Source organism: Phodopus roborovskii, unplaced genomic scaffold, assembly GCF_943737965.1.
Source record: "Phodopus roborovskii unplaced genomic scaffold, PHOROB, whole genome shotgun sequence".
NCBI classification, from domain to species: domain Eukaryota; kingdom Metazoa; phylum Chordata; class Mammalia; order Rodentia; family Cricetidae; genus Phodopus; species Phodopus roborovskii.
In genome coordinates this window covers 145,508-163,258 of record NW_026126651.1, presented here as the reverse complement: position 1 = coordinate 163,258, position 17,751 = coordinate 145,508, and the positions used below count along the sequence as shown (strand labels likewise).

General features: G+C 48.2%; 4 protein-coding genes across 4 annotated transcripts; all 4 read left to right on the top strand.

Annotated features, from left to right (window-relative positions):
• The first annotated feature begins 311 nt into the window (after positions 1-311).
• LOC127213747 (speckle-type POZ protein-like) lies at positions 312-1,394 on the top strand. The gene has a single exon (XM_051174211.1). It carries the CDS (start codon positions 312-314, stop codon positions 1,392-1,394), a length of 1,083 nt encoding a protein of 360 aa, XP_051030168.1.
• A 3,738-nt stretch (positions 1,395-5,132) lies between these two features.
• LOC127213746 (speckle-type POZ protein-like) lies at positions 5,133-6,216 on the top strand. The gene is given in 2 exon segments (XM_051174210.1): positions 5,133-5,498; positions 5,500-6,216. Coding segments are annotated over 2 exon segments (1,083 nt in total).
• A 3,802-nt stretch (positions 6,217-10,018) lies between these two features.
• On the top strand, positions 10,019-11,101 carry LOC127213745 (speckle-type POZ protein-like). Its single transcript, XM_051174209.1, has one exon. The coding sequence runs from the start codon at positions 10,019-10,021 to the stop codon at positions 11,099-11,101; it is 1,083 nt and encodes a 360-aa protein (XP_051030166.1).
• A 3,815-nt stretch (positions 11,102-14,916) lies between these two features.
• Positions 14,917-15,999, top strand: LOC127213744 (speckle-type POZ protein-like). Its single transcript, XM_051174208.1, has one exon. The coding sequence runs from the start codon at positions 14,917-14,919 to the stop codon at positions 15,997-15,999; it is 1,083 nt and encodes a 360-aa protein (XP_051030165.1).
• The last annotated feature ends 1,752 nt before the right edge of the window (positions 16,000-17,751 follow it).

The window sequence follows — 17,751 nt, the reverse complement described above, 5'->3', positions numbered from 1 at the left end:
GTCTCAGGATTATCTCCAGGGTCTGAGGAGAGGAAGCATTCTGATGCTTGGGGAGAGCTCAGAGAGACTGAGGTAGGCAAGGGATAGTGGCTTGGTGGCTTTGTCTCCCCTGCTTTACGCTCGAAGCTCAAAACCCAATATCAGTGTCTAGCTCTTTTATTTATTTATTTTGTTTGTGTGTGTGTGTGTGTGTGTTGTAGATATGTGTATTTGTGACTTCCCACACCACAGCTTGAAGACGAAAAGTCGTACTTCTTCATTTCGTATCTAGGTTAACCTTCAAAGGACCACAAGCAAATAAGTCCGCGGACATGGCAGCCGAGTGCCAGAGCTGGGGCTACACAGAAATCAGCTTCCTGGAATTCTGCTACAGTTGGACCATAAGCAACTTCCGTTTCTTCCTGCGGGAAAGCAGCGAAGCCATTAAAAGCCCAACCTTCTCCTCGGGAGCCAGTGACAAAAACCAGTGGTGTCTGAAATTACACCCGAACGGGGTCGATGAAGAAAGCCAGGATTACTTGTCGGTTTACCTATCGTTGCTCAGCTGCCCAAAGAGCCCAGTATGGGCAAAATTCCACTTTTGGATCATCAATTCCGAAGGAGAGCAAACCCAAGGTATGACGAGCCTAAGATTCTATATGTTCCAGCAACATCAACACTGGGGATTCAAAAAGTTCGTCCGTCGAGATTTCCTTCTTTCCAGGGAGCCTTGGCTCCTGGAAGACAATGAGCTGAGCCTCCGGTGCCGGGTGACTGTGGTCAAAGACACCTTCGACATCCCTGATGAGGGCACGAAGCCAGAGTTCCAGACGCCAAGGTGCACGTTGGCAGATGAGTTAGGAGAGCTGTGGGAGAAATCCCTCTTCACAGACTGCTGCCTGGTGGTAGCTGGCCAGGAGTTCCAGGCTCACAAGGCCATCTTAGCAGCTCGCTCTGCGGTTTTCAGAGCCATGTTTCAACATGACTTGGAGGAGAGGAGAACAAACCGCGTTGAGATCCACGATCTGGAGCCCCAAGTCTTCGAGGCAATGATGGGATTCATGTACACCGGAAAGGCACCAGCCCTCCAAGGCATGGCAGAAGCTGTGCTGGCAGCTGCAGACAAGTACGGCCTGGATCGGTTGAAGGTCATGTGCGAGGATGCCTTGGGCAGGGACCTCTGCGTGGAGAATGCTGCCCAGACTCTCATCCTGGCTGACCAGCACACTGCAGGGCAGCTGAAAACCCAGGCACTGCATTTCATTACAGCTCATGCTTCCGAGGTCTCTGAGACCTCAAGCTGGAAGACAATGGTGGGCTCATTTCCCCATTTAGTGGCTGAAGCATACAGCTCCCTGGCTTCAGCTCACTGCTCCTCACTGGAGCCCCCTCTCAAACGCCTCAAGCAATCTTAGGATCCACTCCGCAGTGACCTACAGGTGCATTGGAGAAGCAGCAGCCAGAGTTGGTACCAAGGACACCCGGGTAGAGCTCGGGACATCTGTAGCATTCACTGACAATCTTGGGAAAGACAGCATGGGGGCTCAGGACTTTAATACCGCACTACATGATTTCAAAGGCAGGTTGTGTAAGGGGGGAGCACCGTATTCTTGCATACTCTACCCACTTGCTGTACTGCTTTGCTTTGTCTTCAACATTTCCATACTGGGGTTTTGCTAAGTTCCTGACCCCACCCCCCTTCCCAATCAGTGTCCTTGGAATACACCTGTGTGGGCTACAGTTTACAGAACATGTGATCTAAGATTTAGAGGAAAGGAGGAAGCAAATGTGAACATTTGCTCATAAGAGACATGGATGAGCAAGAAGACACTTTTTCTTTTTCTTTTCTTTTCATTTCATTTCATTTCTTTTCTTTTCTTCTTCTTCTTCTTTTTTTTTTTCTCATTTAAATTCAAGCGATCAGACCAGAGGTTTTAGTAGGTTGCCCAAGCAATTGACTGTGCTGCAGAGGAGCAGTTCATGAGTTCAGCTCTCGATATACATGGTTGACTTCTCAGTGATCTCCAAAGGGGACCCAGAGGATTGAAGCCCTCTCTCTATCAGTGTGGTTGTATGCATCACTGTTCACCAAAGGCAATATATATTGTGAATAAAAATTGTACAATCAGTATGTGGGTCCCATGCTGTTTCTGTTAGCTAACGGCCGCTTTAGTCCATTCAACTGTGCTAGGTAGTGGCAGTTTGGGAAGCATCCTAAGAGTCACACCAGGCTCCAAAGTGCCCATTCCCCTTCCATTGCACTTAAAGTTTCCCACTGAGGGTCACTCCATTGTTTACATGTACCACATTTTCCCAGTCCATTCTTCCCTTGAGGGGCAATTAGGTTGTTTTCGGGGTCTGGCTTTTACACATGCTGATGCTGTATGGTGTGTCTGTACATCCTGTGGGCATATGCCCAAGAGCACTACTGCTATGCCTTGAGTTAGATCCATTTCCCCTTCTCCAGAAATGCTTATCCAGACTTCCACAGTGGCAGTACAAGTTTGTGCTCCCACCAGCAGTGGAGCAGTGCTCACCTTACTGCACAACCTCTCCAGCGTAAGTGTAAGATGATATCTGAGAGGACGTTTGATTTGGATTTCTCTGATGGCTCAGGATCTTGGATCCTGATCGCTTCCTTATTGGCCTTTTGGTCCTCTGAGGTTCTTGTGTTGGAATTCTCTGCTTAGCTCTGTATCTCGTGAATTCACTCACAAGAGGACAAGCCAAGGCCAAGCAGCCTATACTCCACAACACAGAGAACCCATTAAAGTAGGAGGGCCTTAAGACAGCCCTACTTGTACACTCCCCTGCCCAGAATGTGGAAATGGACAAGATCTCCTGAGTGAAATAGGCCCAAGGGTGTTAGGGGAGTGCACAGGGGAAAGGGGGAGCAGAGTATAGATCAGGAGGGTCTGGGGATTTCAACTTGGGGCAAGGCAAGAGAGGAACTGAGCAAGAGAAGGGATACCTCGATAGAAGGAGGGAGATGTTTTGGGGTGAAACCGAGCCCAGGCTCTCGGGAAATTCCAATGAATCCACAATGCAGAGCCCTGCTCAGAACCTAAGCCTCAGGAGATAGGGTGTCTTAACTGCCCTTGCCTTGTAATCAGCTTGATGACTCCCTTCTTTGTCAATGTCGAAACTTCATCCAGTACCTGATGGGATCTGATGAAGAGAAGCACAGCTAAGCACAGGCCAATCTCCTGCAGTCCAGTCTTACAGAAGGAGGAGGAGAGATAAAGTGAGCAAGGCGGGTAAAGAAAGGCCTTGGCCTGGATACACAAAGAAACAGCAGACCCAAGCAAGATTCGAGTGGGAGGTCACTGTCTAAGGGATGCCAGCTGGAGAGCTTCCTAAAACTGAAGACTGAACTTGGCCTCGGGAGTATGTATGACATTTGGGTGTCTTGGGCAGTTTTGGGCACCACAGCTGGCAGGAAACAGAGCCAATTCCCTGTGGAGAGATCCCTTCCTAAGCCTAGGTATAGGAGGGAAATTCTTTATCTGGTCTCAAGTAATGTCAATTACTATGCTGATTCCCCATGTGGGAATTCCCCATCCAGATGAGTGAATTGGGCTTGGGGTTGGGAGAATGTGGGCATTCCTGCGGGATTGAGAGGCAACTGGGATTGGGATGTAAAATGACGTAGGTGTAAAAAAAAAAATTTAAAGACAATATGAGAACAATAACTTAGAGGAAAACAAGTGAAATGCCCAGTATTTGGCGAGTAATTGAGAAACGGGAATCTACTCTGTCAGCATGAACGGATAGAGAAGAGTTTCGGATCTTCGTTTCTTCACTTGACACAATAAGCACAAGATACTCCCGGTTCCTCACCTGACTTCATGTGCAATAAACTAACATCTTGACATTGAGATCATTGCACTGGGAAATACTCTGCTGCAGGTGAATTAGGTAGCTAAACTTGCAGCAGGAACATTGGAGACCCAGGGACGGACCCACCCTAACCCTCATCTTGAGGCCAGAAGACCGATAATCCTCTAATCCTCTCCTTGGGCTTTAATGAGGCCACGCCCTCTGGGAGGAGCCCATAAAGGGACTTACACAGAGGAAGGTCTTCCTCTTTGCCCAGTGTTCTGTGCCTTGAAGGAAGTCTTTTCCCTCACTGGCATTAGCTACTAATTTTCTGAATTCCTGCAAATACTGAAGACCAGCAGACAAGGTAGGTCTACCCCAGCCTTACTGAGTAAGGACTGCATTTTAGACTTACAGCCCGGGGTCCTCTTAATGAATCCCTTTTCTTCATGCAGGCAGAGATCCCTTCTATATATAACCTCCTGCCCTAGAGAAGCTCTGTACCACACATTTGATTTATGAAATGCTAGTAGCCATTCAACAGCCGAGTATGACCCAAGATTCAATATAGACAAGAAAATGGAGAGATGTGACTCTCCCAAGTAGCTTAAAGTGTCTTCTCTGAATCAAACTTTGGGGTCCGGGCAGAAAATTTCAGACATCCCCGAGTCTCCAGCCCCAAGGTGGTGGGAACAGAGAGGGAAGCAGAAAACAGAAATCTGAAAGCTATCTGTGGCGATAAGTAGTGGAGGATTTATTGAAGCCATGCAGGTAGTTTACGGAATCCTAGAGCGATGAAAATGGCAAAGCAGCTGTACTAGTGAGGCATGGAAGCCAAGCAGACCACTTTCATCTGAACACTCGGGAGACAAAGCAGATAGATGGTTCTCTCTTTGTTCAAGTACAAGCAGGGCTACGCCCGAGATGGAACGTGTCTAAAAGGGTAGGAGAGCTCTTGTGCTTCATCACTGAACTAGAGTTGTAGAAAACATAGGAGCGGTGTCTTGTTTTTTCAGTCTCAGTCTCAGGATTATCTCCAGGGTCTGAGGAGAGGAAGCATTCTGATGCTTGGGGAGAGCTCAGAGAGACTGAGGTAGGCAATGGATAGTGGCTTGGTGGCTTTGTCTCCCCTGCTTTACGCTCGAAGCTCAAAACCCAATATCAGTGTCTAGCTCTTTTATTTATTTATTTTGTTTGTGTGTGTGTGTGTGTGTGTGTTGTAGATATGTGTATTTGTGACTTCCCACACCACAGCTTGAAGACGAAAAGTCGTACTTCTTCATTTCGTATCTAGGTTAACCTTCAAAGGACCACAAGCAAATAAGTCCGCGGACATGGCAGCCGAGTGCCAGAGCTGGGGCTACACAGAAATCAGCTTCCTGGAATTCTGCTACAGTTGGACCATAAGCAACTTCCGTTTCTTCCTGCGGGAAAGCAGCGAAGCCATTAAAAGCCCAACCTTCTCCTCGGGAGCCAGTGACAAAAACCAGTGGTGTCTGAAATTACACCCGAACGGGGTCGATGAAGAAAGCCAGGATTACTTGTCGGTTTACCTATCGTTGCTCAGCTGCCCAAAGAGCCCAGTATGGGCAAAATTCCACTTTTGGATCATCAATTCCGAAGGAGAGCAAACCCAAGGTATGACGAGCCTAAGATTCTATATGTTCCAGCAACATCAACACTGGGGATTCAAAAAGTTCGGTCCGTCGAGATTTCCTTCTTTCCAGGGAGCCTTGGCTCCTGGAAGACAATGAGCTGAGCCTCCGGTGCCGGGTGACTGTGGTCAAAGACACCTTCGACATCCCTGATGAGGGCACGAAGCCAGAGTTCCAGACGCCAAGGTGCACGTTGGCAGATGAGTTAGGAGAGCTGTGGGAGAAATCCCTCTTCACAGACTGCTGCCTGGTGGTAGCTGGCCAGGAGTTCCAGGCTCACAAGGCCATCTTAGCAGCTCGCTCTGCGGTTTTCAGAGCCATGTTTCAACATGACTTGGAGGAGAGGAGAACAAACCGCGTTGAGATCCACGATCTGGAGCCCCAAGTCTTCGAGGCAATGATGGGATTCATGTACACCGGAAAGGCACCAGCCCTCCAAGGCATGGCAGAAGCTGTGCTGGCAGCTGCAGACAAGTACGGCCTGGATCGGTTGAAGGTCATGTGCGAGGATGCCTTGGGCAGGGACCTCTGCGTGGAGAATGCTGCCCAGACTCTCATCCTGGCTGACCAGCACACTGCAGGGCAGCTGAAAACCCAGGCACTGCATTTCATTACAGCTCATGCTTCCGAGGTCTCTGAGACCTCAAGCTGGAAGACAATGGTGGGCTCATTTCCCCATTTAGTGGCTGAAGCATACAGCTCCCTGGCTTCAGCTCACTGCTCCTCACTGGAGCCCCCTCTCAAACGCCTCAAGCAATCTTAGGATCCACTCCGCAGTGACCTACAGGTGCATTGGAGAAGCAGCAGCCAGAGTTGGTACCAAGGACACCCGGGTAGAGCTCGGGACATCTGTAGCATTCACTGACAATCTTGGGAAAGACAGCATGGGGGCTCAGGACTTTAATACCGCACTACATGATTTCAAAGGCAGGTTGTGTAAGGGGGAGCACCGTATTCTTGCATACTCTACCCACTTGCTGTACTGCTTTGCTTTGTCTTCAACATTTCCATACTGGGGTTTTGCTAAGTTCCTGACCCCACCCCCTTCCCAATCAGTGTCCTTGGAATACACCTGTGTGGGCTACAGTTTACAGAACATGTGATCTAGGATTTAGAGGAAAGGAGGAAGCAAATGTGAACATTTGCTCATAAGAGACATGGATGAGCAAGAAGACACTTTTTCATTTTCTTTTTCTTTTCTTTTCATTTCATTTCTTTTCTTTTCTTTTCTTTTCTTCTTCTTCTTCTTCTTCTTCTTCTTCTTCTTCTTCTTCTTCTTCTTCTCTCTCTCTCTCTTTTGTTCTTGTTTAAATTCAGGCGATCAGACCAGAGGTTTTAGTAGGCTGCCCAAGCAATTGACTCTGCTGCAGAGGAGTAGTTCATGAGTTCAGCTCTCGATATACATGGTTGACTTCTCAGTGATCTCCAACTGGGGACCCAGAGGATTGAAGCCCTCTCTCTATCTGTGTGGTTGTATGCATCACTGTTCACCAAAGGCTATATATATTGTGAATAAAAATTGTACAATCAGTATGTGTTTTCCATGCTGTTTCTGTTAGCTAACGGCCGCTTTAGTCCATTCAACTGTGCTAGGTAGTGGCAGTTTGGGAAGCATCCTAAGAGTCACACCAGGCTCCAAAGTGCCCATTCCCCTTCCATTGCACTTAAAGTTTCCCACTGAGGGTCACTCCATTGTTTACATGTACCACATTTTCCCAGTCCATTCTTCCCTTGAGGGGCAATTAGGTTGTTTTCGGGGTCTGGCTTTTACACATGCTGATGCTGTATGGTGTGTCTGTGCATCCTGTGGGCATATGCCCAAGAGCACTACTGCTATGCCTTGAGTTAGATCCATTTCCCCTTCTCCAGAAATGCTTATCCAGACTTCCACAGTGGCAGTACAAGTTTGTGCTCCCACCAGCAGTGGAGCAGTGCTCACCTTACTGCACAACCTCTCCAGCGTAAGTGTAAGATGATATCTGAGAGGACGTTTGATTTGGATTTCTCTGATGGCTCAGGATCTTGGATCCTGATCGCTTCCTTATTGGCCTTTTGGTCCTCTGAGGTTCTTGTGTTGGAATTCTCTGCTTAGCTCTGTATCTCGTGAATTCACTCACAAGAAGACAAGCCAAGGCCAAGCAGCCTATACTCCACAAACACAGAGAAGCCAGGAAAGTAGGAGGGCCTTAAGACAGCCCTACTTGTACACTCCCTGCCCAGAATGTGGAAATGGACAAGATCTCCTGAGTGAAATAGGCCCAAGGGTGTTAGGGGAGTGCACAGGGGAAAGGGGGAGCAGAGTGTAGATCAGGAGGGTCTGGGGATTTCAACTTGGGGCAAGGCAAGAGAGGAACTGAGCAAGAGAAGGGATACCTCGATAGAAGGAGGGAGATGTTTTGGGGGTGAAACCGAGCCCAGGCTCTCGGGAAATTCCAATGAATCCACAATGCAGAGCCCTGCTCAGAACCTAAGCCTCAGGGGATAGGGTGTCTTAACTGCCCTTGCCTTGTAATCAGCTTGATGACTCCCTTCTTTGTCAATGTCGAAACTTCATCCAGTACCTGATGGGATCTGATGAAGAGAAGCACAGCTAAGCACAGGCCAATCTCCTGCAGTCCAGTCTTACAGAAGGAGGAGGAGAGATAAAGTGAGCAAGGCGGGTAAAGAAAGGCCTTGGCCTGGATACACAAAGAAACAGCAGACCCAAGCAAGATTCGAGTGGGAGGTCACTGCCTAAGGGCTGCCAGCTGGAGAGCTTCCTAAAACTGAAGACTGAACTTGGCCTCGGGAGTATGTATGACATTTGGGTGTCTTGGGCAGTTTTGGGCACCACAGCTGGCAGGAAACAGAGCCAATTCCCTGTGGAGAGATCCCTTCCTAAGCCTAGGTATAGGAGGGAAACTCTTTATCTGGTCTCAAGTGATGTCAATTACTATGCTGATTCCCCATGTGGGAATTCCCCATCCAGATGAGTGAATTGGGCTTGGGGTTGGGAGAATGTGGGCATTCCTGCGGGATTGAGAGGCAACTGGGATTGGGATGTAAAATGACATAGGTGTAAAAAAAAATTTAAAGACAATATGAGAACAATAACTTAGAGGAAAACAAGTGAAATGCCCAGTATTTGGCGAGTAATTGAGAAACGGGAATCTACTCTGTCAGCATGAACGGATCGAGAAGAGTTTCGGATCTTCGTTTCTTCACTTGACACAATAGATACTCCCGGTTCCTCACCTGACTTCATGTGCAATAAACTAACATCTTGACATTGAGATCATTGCACTGGGAAATACTCCGCTGCAGGTGAATTAGGTAGCTAATCTTGCAGCAGGAACATTGGAGACCCAGGGACAGACCCACCCTAACCCTCATCTTGAGGCCAGAAGACCGATAATCCTCTAATCCTCTCCTTGGGCTTTAATGAGGCCATGCCCTCTGGGAGGAGCCCATAAAGGGACTTACACAGAGGAAGGTCTTCCTCTTTGCCCACTGTTCTGCGCCTTGAAGGAAGTCTTTTCCCTCACTGGCATTAGCTACCAATTTTCTGATTTTCTGAATTCCTGCAAATACTGAAGACCAGCAGACAAGGTAGGTCCACCCCAGCCTTACTGAGTAAGGACTGCATTTTAGACTTACAGCCCGGGGTCCTCTTAATGAATCCCTTTTCTTCATGCAGGCAGAGATCCCTTCTATATATAACCTCCTGCCCTAGAGAAGCTCTGTACAACACATTTGATTTATGAAATGCTAGGAGCCATTCAACAGCTGAGTATGACCCAAGATTCAATATAGACAAGAAAATGGAGAGATGTGACTCTCCCAAGTAGCTTAAAGTGTCTTCTCTGAATCAAACTTTGGGGTCCGGGCAGAAAATTTCAGACATCCCCGACTCTCCAGCCCCAAGGTGGTGGGAACAGAGAGGGAAGCAGAAAACAGAAATCTGAAAGCTATCTGTGGCGATAAGTGGTGGAGGATTTATTGAAGCCATGCTGGTAGTTTACGGATTCCTAGAGCGATGAAAATGGCAAAGCAGCTGTACTAGTGAGGCATGGAAGCCAAGCAGACCACATTCATCTGAACACTCGGGAGACAAAGCAGATAGATGGTTCTCTCTTTGTTCAAGTACAAGCAGGGCTACGCCCGAGATGGAACGTGTCTAAAAGGGTAGGAGAGCTCTTGTGCTTCATCACTGAACTAGAGTTGTAGAAAACATAGGAGCGGTGTCTTGTTTTTTCAGTCTCAGTCTCAGGATTATCTCCAGGGTCTGAGGAGAGGAAGCATTCTGATGCTTGGGGAGAGCTCAGAGAGACTGAGGTAGGCAAGGGATAGTGGCTTGGTGGCTTTGTCTCCCCTGCTTTACGCTCGAAGCTCAAAACCCAATATCAGTGTCTAGCTCTTTTATTTATTTATTTTGTTTGTTTGTGTGTGTGTGTGTGTGTGTGTGTGTGTTGTAGATATGTGTATTTGTGACTTCCCACACCACAGCTTGAAGACGAAAAGTCGTACTTCTTCATTTCGTATCTAGGTTAACCTTCAAAGGACCACAAGCAAATAAGTCCGCGGACATGGCAGCCGAGTGCCAGAGCTGGGGCTACACAGAAATCAGCTTCCTGGAATTCTGCTACAGTTGGACCATAAGCAACTTCCGTTTCTTCCTGCGGGAAAGCAGCGAAGCCATTAAAAGCCCAACCTTCTCCTCGGGAGCCAGTGACAAAAACCAGTGGTGTCTGAAATTACACCCGAACGGGGTCGATGAAGAAAGCCAGGATTACTTGTCGGTTTACCTATCGTTGCTCAGCTGCCCAAAGAGCCCAGTATGGGCAAAATTCCACTTTTGGATCATCAATTCCGAAGGAGAGCAAACCCAAGGTATGACGAGCCTAAGATTCTATATGTTCCAGCAACATCAACACTGGGGATTCAAAAAGTTCGTCCGTCGAGATTTCCTTCTTTCCAGGGAGCCTTGGCTCCTGGAAGACAATGAGCTGAGCCTCCGGTGCCGGGTGACTGTGGTCAAAGACACCTTCGACATCCCTGATGAGGGCACGAAGCCAGAGTTCCAGACGCCAAGGTGCACGTTGGCAGATGAGTTAGGAGAGCTGTGGGAGAAATCCCTCTTCACAGACTGCTGCCTGGTGGTAGCTGGCCAGGAGTTCCAGGCTCACAAGGCCATCTTAGCAGCTCGCTCTGCGGTTTTCAGAGCCATGTTTCAACATGACTTGGAGGAGAGGAGAACAAACCGCGTTGAGATCCACGATCTGGAGCCCCAAGTCTTCGAGGCAATGATGGGATTCATGTACACCGGAAAGGCACCAGCCCTCCAAGGCATGGCAGAAGCTGTGCTGGCAGCTGCAGACAAGTACGGCCTGGATCGGTTGAAGGTCATGTGCGAGGATGCCTTGGGCAGGGACCTCTGCGTGGAGAATGCTGCCCAGACTCTCATCCTGGCTGACCAGCACACTGCAGGGCAGCTGAAAACCCAGGCACTGCATTTCATTACAGCTCATGCTTCCGAGGTCTCTGAGACCTCAAGCTGGAAGACAATGGTGGGCTCATTTCCCCATTTAGTGGCTGAAGCATACAGCTCCCTGGCTTCAGCTCACTGCTCCTCACTGGAGCCCCCTCTCAAACGCCTCAAGCAATCTTAGGATCCACTCCGCAGTGACCTACAGGTGCATTGGAGAAGCAGCAGCCAGAGTTGGTACCAAGGACACCCGGGTAGAGCTCGGGACATCTGTAGCATTCACTGACAATCTTGGGAAAGACAGCATGTGGGATCAGGACTTTAATACCGCACTACATGATTTCAAAGGCAGGTTGTGTAAGGGGGGAGCACCGTATTCTTGCATACTCTACCCACTTGCTGTACTGCTTTGCTTTGTCTTCAACATTTCCATACTGGGGTTTTGCTAAGTTCCTGACCCCACCCCCCTCCCAATCAGTGTCCTTGGAATACACCTGTGTGGGCTACAGTTTACAGAACATGTGATCTAGGATTTAGAGGAAAGGAGGAAGCAAATGTGAACATTTGCTCATAAGAGACATGGATGAGCAAGAAGACACTTTTTCTTTTTCTTTTTCTTTTCTTTTCATTTCATTTCATTTCTTTTCTTTTCTTTTCTTTTCTTCTTCTTCTTCTTCTTCTTCTTCTTCTTCTTCTTCTTCTTCTTCTTCTCTCTCTCTCTCTTTTGTTCTTGTTTAAATTCAGGCGATCAGACCAGAGGTTTTAGTAGGCTGCCCAAGCAATTGACTCTGCTGCAGAGGAGTAGTTCATGAGTTCAGCTCTCGATATACATGGTTGACTTCTCAGTGATCTCCAACTGGGGACCCAGAGGATTGAAGCCCTCTCTCTATCAGTGTGGTTGTATGCATCACTGTTCACCAAAGGCTATATATATTGTGAATAAAAATTGTACAATCAGTATGTGTTTTCCATGCTGTTTCTGTTAGCTAACGGCCGCTTTAGTCCATTCAACTGTGCTAGGTAGTGGCAGTTTGGGAAGCATCCTAAGAGTCACACCAGGCTCCAAAGTGCCCATTCCCCTTCCATTGCACTTAAAGTTTCCCACTGAGGGTCACTCCATTGTTTACATGTACCACATTTTCCCAGTCCATTCTTCCCTTGAGGGGCAATTAGGTTGTTTTCGGGGTCTGGCTTTTACACATGCTGATGCTGTATGGTGTGTCTGTGCATCCTGTGGGCATATGCCCAAGAGCACTACTGCTATGCCTTGAGTTAGATCCATTTCCCCTTCTCCAGAAATGCTTATCCAGACTTCCACAGTGGCAGTACAAGTTTGTGCTCCCACCAGCAGTGGAGCAGTGCTCACCTTACTGCACAACCTCTCCAGCGTAAGTGTACGATGATATCTGAGAGGACGTTTGATTTGGATTTCTCTGATGGCTCAGGATCTTGGATCCTGATCGCTTCCTTATTGGCCTTTTGGTCCTCTGAGGTTCTTGTGTTGGAATTCTCTGCTTAGCTCTGTATCTCGTGAATTCACTCACAAGAGGACAAGCCAAGGCCAAGCAGCCTATACTCCACAAACACAGAGAAGCCAGGAAAGTAGGAGGGCCTTAAGACAGCCCTACTTGTACACTCCCTGCCCAGAATGTGGAAATGGACAAGATCTCCTGAGTGAAATAGGCCCAAGGGTGTTAGGGGGAGTGCACAGGGGAAAGGGGGAGCAGAGTGTAGATCAGGAGGGTCTGGGGATTTCAACTTGGGGCAAGGCAAGAGAGGAACTGAGCAAGAGAAGGGATACCTCGATAGAAGGAGGGAGATGTTTTGGGGTGAAACCGAGCCCAGGCTCTCGGGAAATTCCAATGAATCCACAATGCAGAGCCCTGCTCAGAACCTAAGCCTCAGGGGATAGGGTGTCTTAACTGCCCTTGCCTTGTAATCAGCTTGATGACTCCCTTCTTTGTCAATGTCGAAACTTCATCCAGTACCTGATGGGATCTGATGAAGAGAAGCACAGCTAAGCACAGGCCAATCTCCTGCAGTCCAGTCTTACAGAAGGAGGAGGAGAGATAAAGTGAGCAAGGCGGGTAAAGAAAGGCCTTGGCCTGGATACACAAAGAAACAGCAGACCCAAGCAAGATTCGAGTGGGAGGTCACTGCCTAAGGGCTGCCAGCTGGAGAGCTTCCTAAAACTGAAGACTGAACTTGGCCTCGGGAGTATGTATGACATTTGGGTGTCTTGGGCAGTTTTGGGCACCACAGCTGGCAGGAAACAGAGCCAATTCCCTGTGGAGAGATCCCTTCCTAAGCCTAGGTATAGGAGGGAAACTCTTTATCTGGTCTCAAGTGATGTCAATTACTATGCTGATTCCCCATGTGGGAATTCCCCATCCAGATGAGTGAATTGGGCTTGGGGTTGGGAGAATGTGGGCATTCCTGCGGGATTGAGAGGCAACTGGGATTGGGATGTAAAATGACATAGGTGTAAAAAAAAAATTTAAAGACAATATGAGAACAATAACTTAGAGGAAAACAAGTGAAATGCCCAGTATTTGGCGAGTAATTGAGAAACGGGAATCTACTCTGTCAGCATGAACGGATCGAGAAGAGTTTCGGATCTTCGTTTCTTCACTTGACACAATAGATACTCCCGGTTCCTCACCTGACTTCATGTGCAATAAACTAACATCTTGACATTGAGATCATTGCACTGGGAAATACTCTGCTGCAGGTGAATTAGGTAGCTAATCTTGCAGCAGGAACATTGGAGACCCAGGGACAGACCCACCCTAACCCTCATCTTGAGGCCAGAAGACCGATAATCCTCTAATCCTCTCCTTGGGCTTTAATGAGGCCATGCCCTCTGGGAGGAGCCCATAAAGGGACTTACACAGAGGAAGGTCTTCCTCTTTGCCCACTGTTCTGCGCCTTGAAGGAAGTCTTTTCCCTCACTGGCATTAGCTACCAATTTTCTGATTTTCTGAATTCCTGCAAATACTGAAGACCAGCAGACAAGGTAGGTCCACCCCAGCCTTACTGAGTAAGGACTGCATTTTAGACTTACAGCCCGGGGTCCTCTTAATGAATCCCTTTTCTTCATGCAGGCAGAGATCCCTTCTATATATAACCTCCTGCCCTAGAGAAGCTCTGTACAACACATTTGATTTATGAAATGCTAGGAGCCATTCAACAGCTGAGTATGACCCAAGATTCAATATAGACAAGAAAATGGAGAGATGTGACTCTCCCAAGTAGCTTAAAGTGTCTTCTCTGAATCAAACTTTGGGGTCCGGGCAGAAAATTTCAGACATCCCCGACTCTCCAGCCCCAAGGTGGTGGGAACAGAGAGGGAAGCAGAAAACAGAAATCTGAAAGCTATCTGTGGCGATAAGTGGTGGAGGATTTATTGAAGCCATGCTGGTAGTTTACGGATTCCTAGAGCGATGAAAATGGCAAAGCAGCTGTACTAGTGAGGCATGGAAGCCAAGCAGACCACATTCATCTGAACACTCGGGAGACAAAGCAGATAGATGGTTCTCTCTTTGTTCAAGTACAAGCAGGGCTACGCCCGAGATGGAACGTGTCTAAAAGGGTAGGAGAGCTCTTGTGCTTCATCACTGAACTAGAGTTGTAGAAAACATAGGAGCGGTGTCTTGTTTTTTCAGTCTCAGTCTCAGGATTATCTCCAGGGTCTGAGGAGAGGAAGCATTCTGATGCTTGGGGAGAGCTCAGAGAGACTGAGGTAGGCAAGGGATAGTGGCTTGGTGGCTTTGTCTCCCCTGCTTTACGCTCGAAGCTCAAAACCCAATATCAGTGTCTAGCTCTTTTATTTATTTATTTTGTTTGTGTGTGTGTGTGTGTGTGTGTGTGTGTGTGTGTGTGTTGTAGATATGTGTATTTGTGACTTCCCACACCACAGCTTGAAGACGAAAAGTCGTACTTCTTCATTTCGTATCTAGGTTAACCTTCAAAGGACCACAAGCAAATAAGTCCGCGGACATGGCAGCCGAGTGCCAGAGCTGGGGCTACACAGAAATCAGCTTCCTGGAATTCTGCTACAGTTGGACCATAAGCAACTTCCGTTTCTTCCTGCGGGAAAGCAGCGAAGCCATTAAAAGCCCAACCTTCTCCTCGGGAGCCAGTGACAAAAACCAGTGGTGTCTGAAATTACACCCGAACGGGGTCGATGAAGAAAGCCAGGATTACTTGTCGGTTTACCTATCGTTGCTCAGCTGCCCAAAGAGCCCAGTATGGGCAAAATTCCACTTTTGGATCATCAATTCCGAAGGAGAGCAAACCCAAGGTATGACGAGCCTAAGATTCTATATGTTCCAGCAACATCAACACTGGGGATTCAAAAAGTTCGTCCGTCGAGATTTCCTTCTTTCCAGGGAGCCTTGGCTCCTGGAAGACAATGAGCTGAGCCTCTGGTGCCGGGTGACTGTGGTCAAAGACACCTTCGACATCCCTGATGAGGGCACGAAGCCAGAGTTCCAGACGCCAAGGTGCACGTTGGCAGATGAGTTAGGAGAGCTGTGGGAGAAATCCCTCTTCACAGACTGCTGCCTGGTGGTAGCTGGCCAGGAGTTCCAGGCTCACAAGGCCATCTTAGCAGCTCGCTCTGCGGTTTTCAGAGCCATGTTTCAACATGACTTGGAGGAGAGGAGAACAAACCGCGTTGAGATCCACGATCTGGAGCCCCAAGTCTTCGAGGCAATGATGGGATTCATGTACACCGGAAAGGCACCAGCCCTCCAAGGCATGGCAGAAGCTGTGCTGGCAGCTCCAGGCAAGTACGGCCTGGATCGGTTGAAGGTCATGTGCGAGGATGCCTTGGGCAGGGACCTCTGCGTGGAGAATGCTGCCCAGACTCTCATCCTGGCTGACCAGCACACTGCAGGGCAGCTGAAAACCCAGGCACTGCATTTCATTACAGCTCATGCTTCCGAGGTCTCTGAGACCTCAAGCTGGAAGACAATGGTGGGCTCATTTCCCCATTTAGTGGCTGAAGCATACAGCTCCCTGGCTTCAGCTCACTGCTCCTCACTGGAGCCCCCTCTCAAACGCCTCAAGCAATCTTAGGATCCACTCCGCAGTGACCTACAGGTGCATTGGAGAAGCAGCAGCCAGAGTTGGTACCAAGGACACCCGGGTAGAGCTCGGGACATCTGTAGCATTCACTGACAATCTTGGGAAAGACAGCATGGGGGCTCAGGACTTTAATACCGCACTACATGATTTCAAAGGCAGGTTGTGTAAGGGGGGAGCACCGTATTCTTGCATACTCTACCCACTTGCTGTACTGCTTTGCTTTGTCTTCAACATTTCCATACTGGGGTTTTGCTAAGTTCCTGACCCCACCCCCTTCCCAATCAGTGTCCTTGGAATACACCTGTGTGGGCTACAGTTTACAGAACATGTGATCTAGGATTTAGAGGAAAGGAGGAAGCAAATGTGAACATTTGCTCATAAGAGACATGGATGAGCAAGAAGACACTTTTTTCTTTTTCTTTTCTTTTCATTTCATTTCATTTCTTTTCTTTTCTTCTTCTTCTTTTTTTTTTTCTCCATTTAAATTCAAGCGATCAGACCAGAGGTTTTAGTAGGTTGCCCAAGCAATTGACTGTGCTGCAGAGGAGCAGTTCATGAGTTCAGCTCTCGATATACATGGTTGACTTCTCAGTGATCTCCAAAGGGGACCCAGAGGATTGAAGCCCTCTCTCTATCAGTGTGGTTGTATGCATCACTGTTCACCAAAGGCAATATATATTGTGAATAAAAATTGTACAATCAGTATGTGGGTCCCATGCTGTTTCTGTTAGCTAACGGCCGCTTTAGTCCATTCAACTGTGCTAGGTAGTGGCAGTTTGGGAAGCATCCTAAGAGTCACACCAGGCTCCAAAGTGCCCATTCCCCTTCCATTGCACTTAAAGTTTCCCACTGAGGGTCACTCCATTGTTTACATGTACCACATTTTCCCAGTCCATTCTTCCCTTGAGGGGCAATTAGGTTGTTTTCGGGGTCTGGCTTTTACACATGCTGATGCTGTATGGTGTGTCTGTACATCCTGTGGGCATATGCCCAAGAGCACTACTGCTATGCCTTGAGTTAGATCCATTTCCCCTTCTCCAGAAATGCTTATCCAGACTTCCACAGTGGCAGTACAAGTTTGTGCTCCCACCAGCAGTGGAGCAGTGCTCACCTTACTGCACAACCTCTCCAGCGTAAGTGTAAGATGATATCTGAGAGGACGTTTGATTTGGATTTCTCTGATGGCTCAGGATCTTGGATCCTGATCGCTTCCTTATTGGCCTTTTGGTCCTCTGAGGTTCTTGTGTTGGAATTCTCTGCTTAGCTCTGTATCTCGTGAATTCACTCACAAGAGGACAAGCCAAGGCCAAGCAGCCTATACTCCACAAACACAGAGAAGCCAGGAAAGTAGGAGGGCCTTAAGACAGCCCTACTTGTACACTCCCTGCCCAGAATGTGGAAATGGACAAGATCTCCTGAGTGAAATAGGCCCAAGGGTGTTAGGGGAGTGCACAGGGGAAAGGGGGAGCAGAGTATAGATCAGGAGGGTCTGGGGATTTCAACTTGGGGCAAGGCAAGAGAGGAACTGAGCAAGAGAAGGGATACCTCGATAGAAGGAGGGAGATGTTTTGGGGTGAAACCGAGCCCAGGCTCTCGGGAAATTCCAATGAATCCACAATGCAGAGCCCTGCTCAGAACCTAAGCCTCAGGAGATAGGGTGTCTTAACTGCCCTTGCCTTGTAATCAGCTTGATGACTCCCTTCTTTGTCAATGTCGAAACTTCATCCAGTACCTGATGGGATC

Bases quoted from the DNA above. Each gene is read 5' to 3' on its own strand.
- LOC127213747 (XM_051174211.1), top strand. From the start codon at position 312: ATGGCAGCCGAGTGCCAGAGCTGGGGCTACACAGAAATCAGCTTCCTG.
- LOC127213745 (XM_051174209.1), top strand. From the start codon at position 10,019: ATGGCAGCCGAGTGCCAGAGCTGGGGCTACACAGAAATCAGCTTCCTG.
- LOC127213744 (XM_051174208.1), top strand. From the start codon at position 14,917: ATGGCAGCCGAGTGCCAGAGCTGGGGCTACACAGAAATCAGCTTCCTG.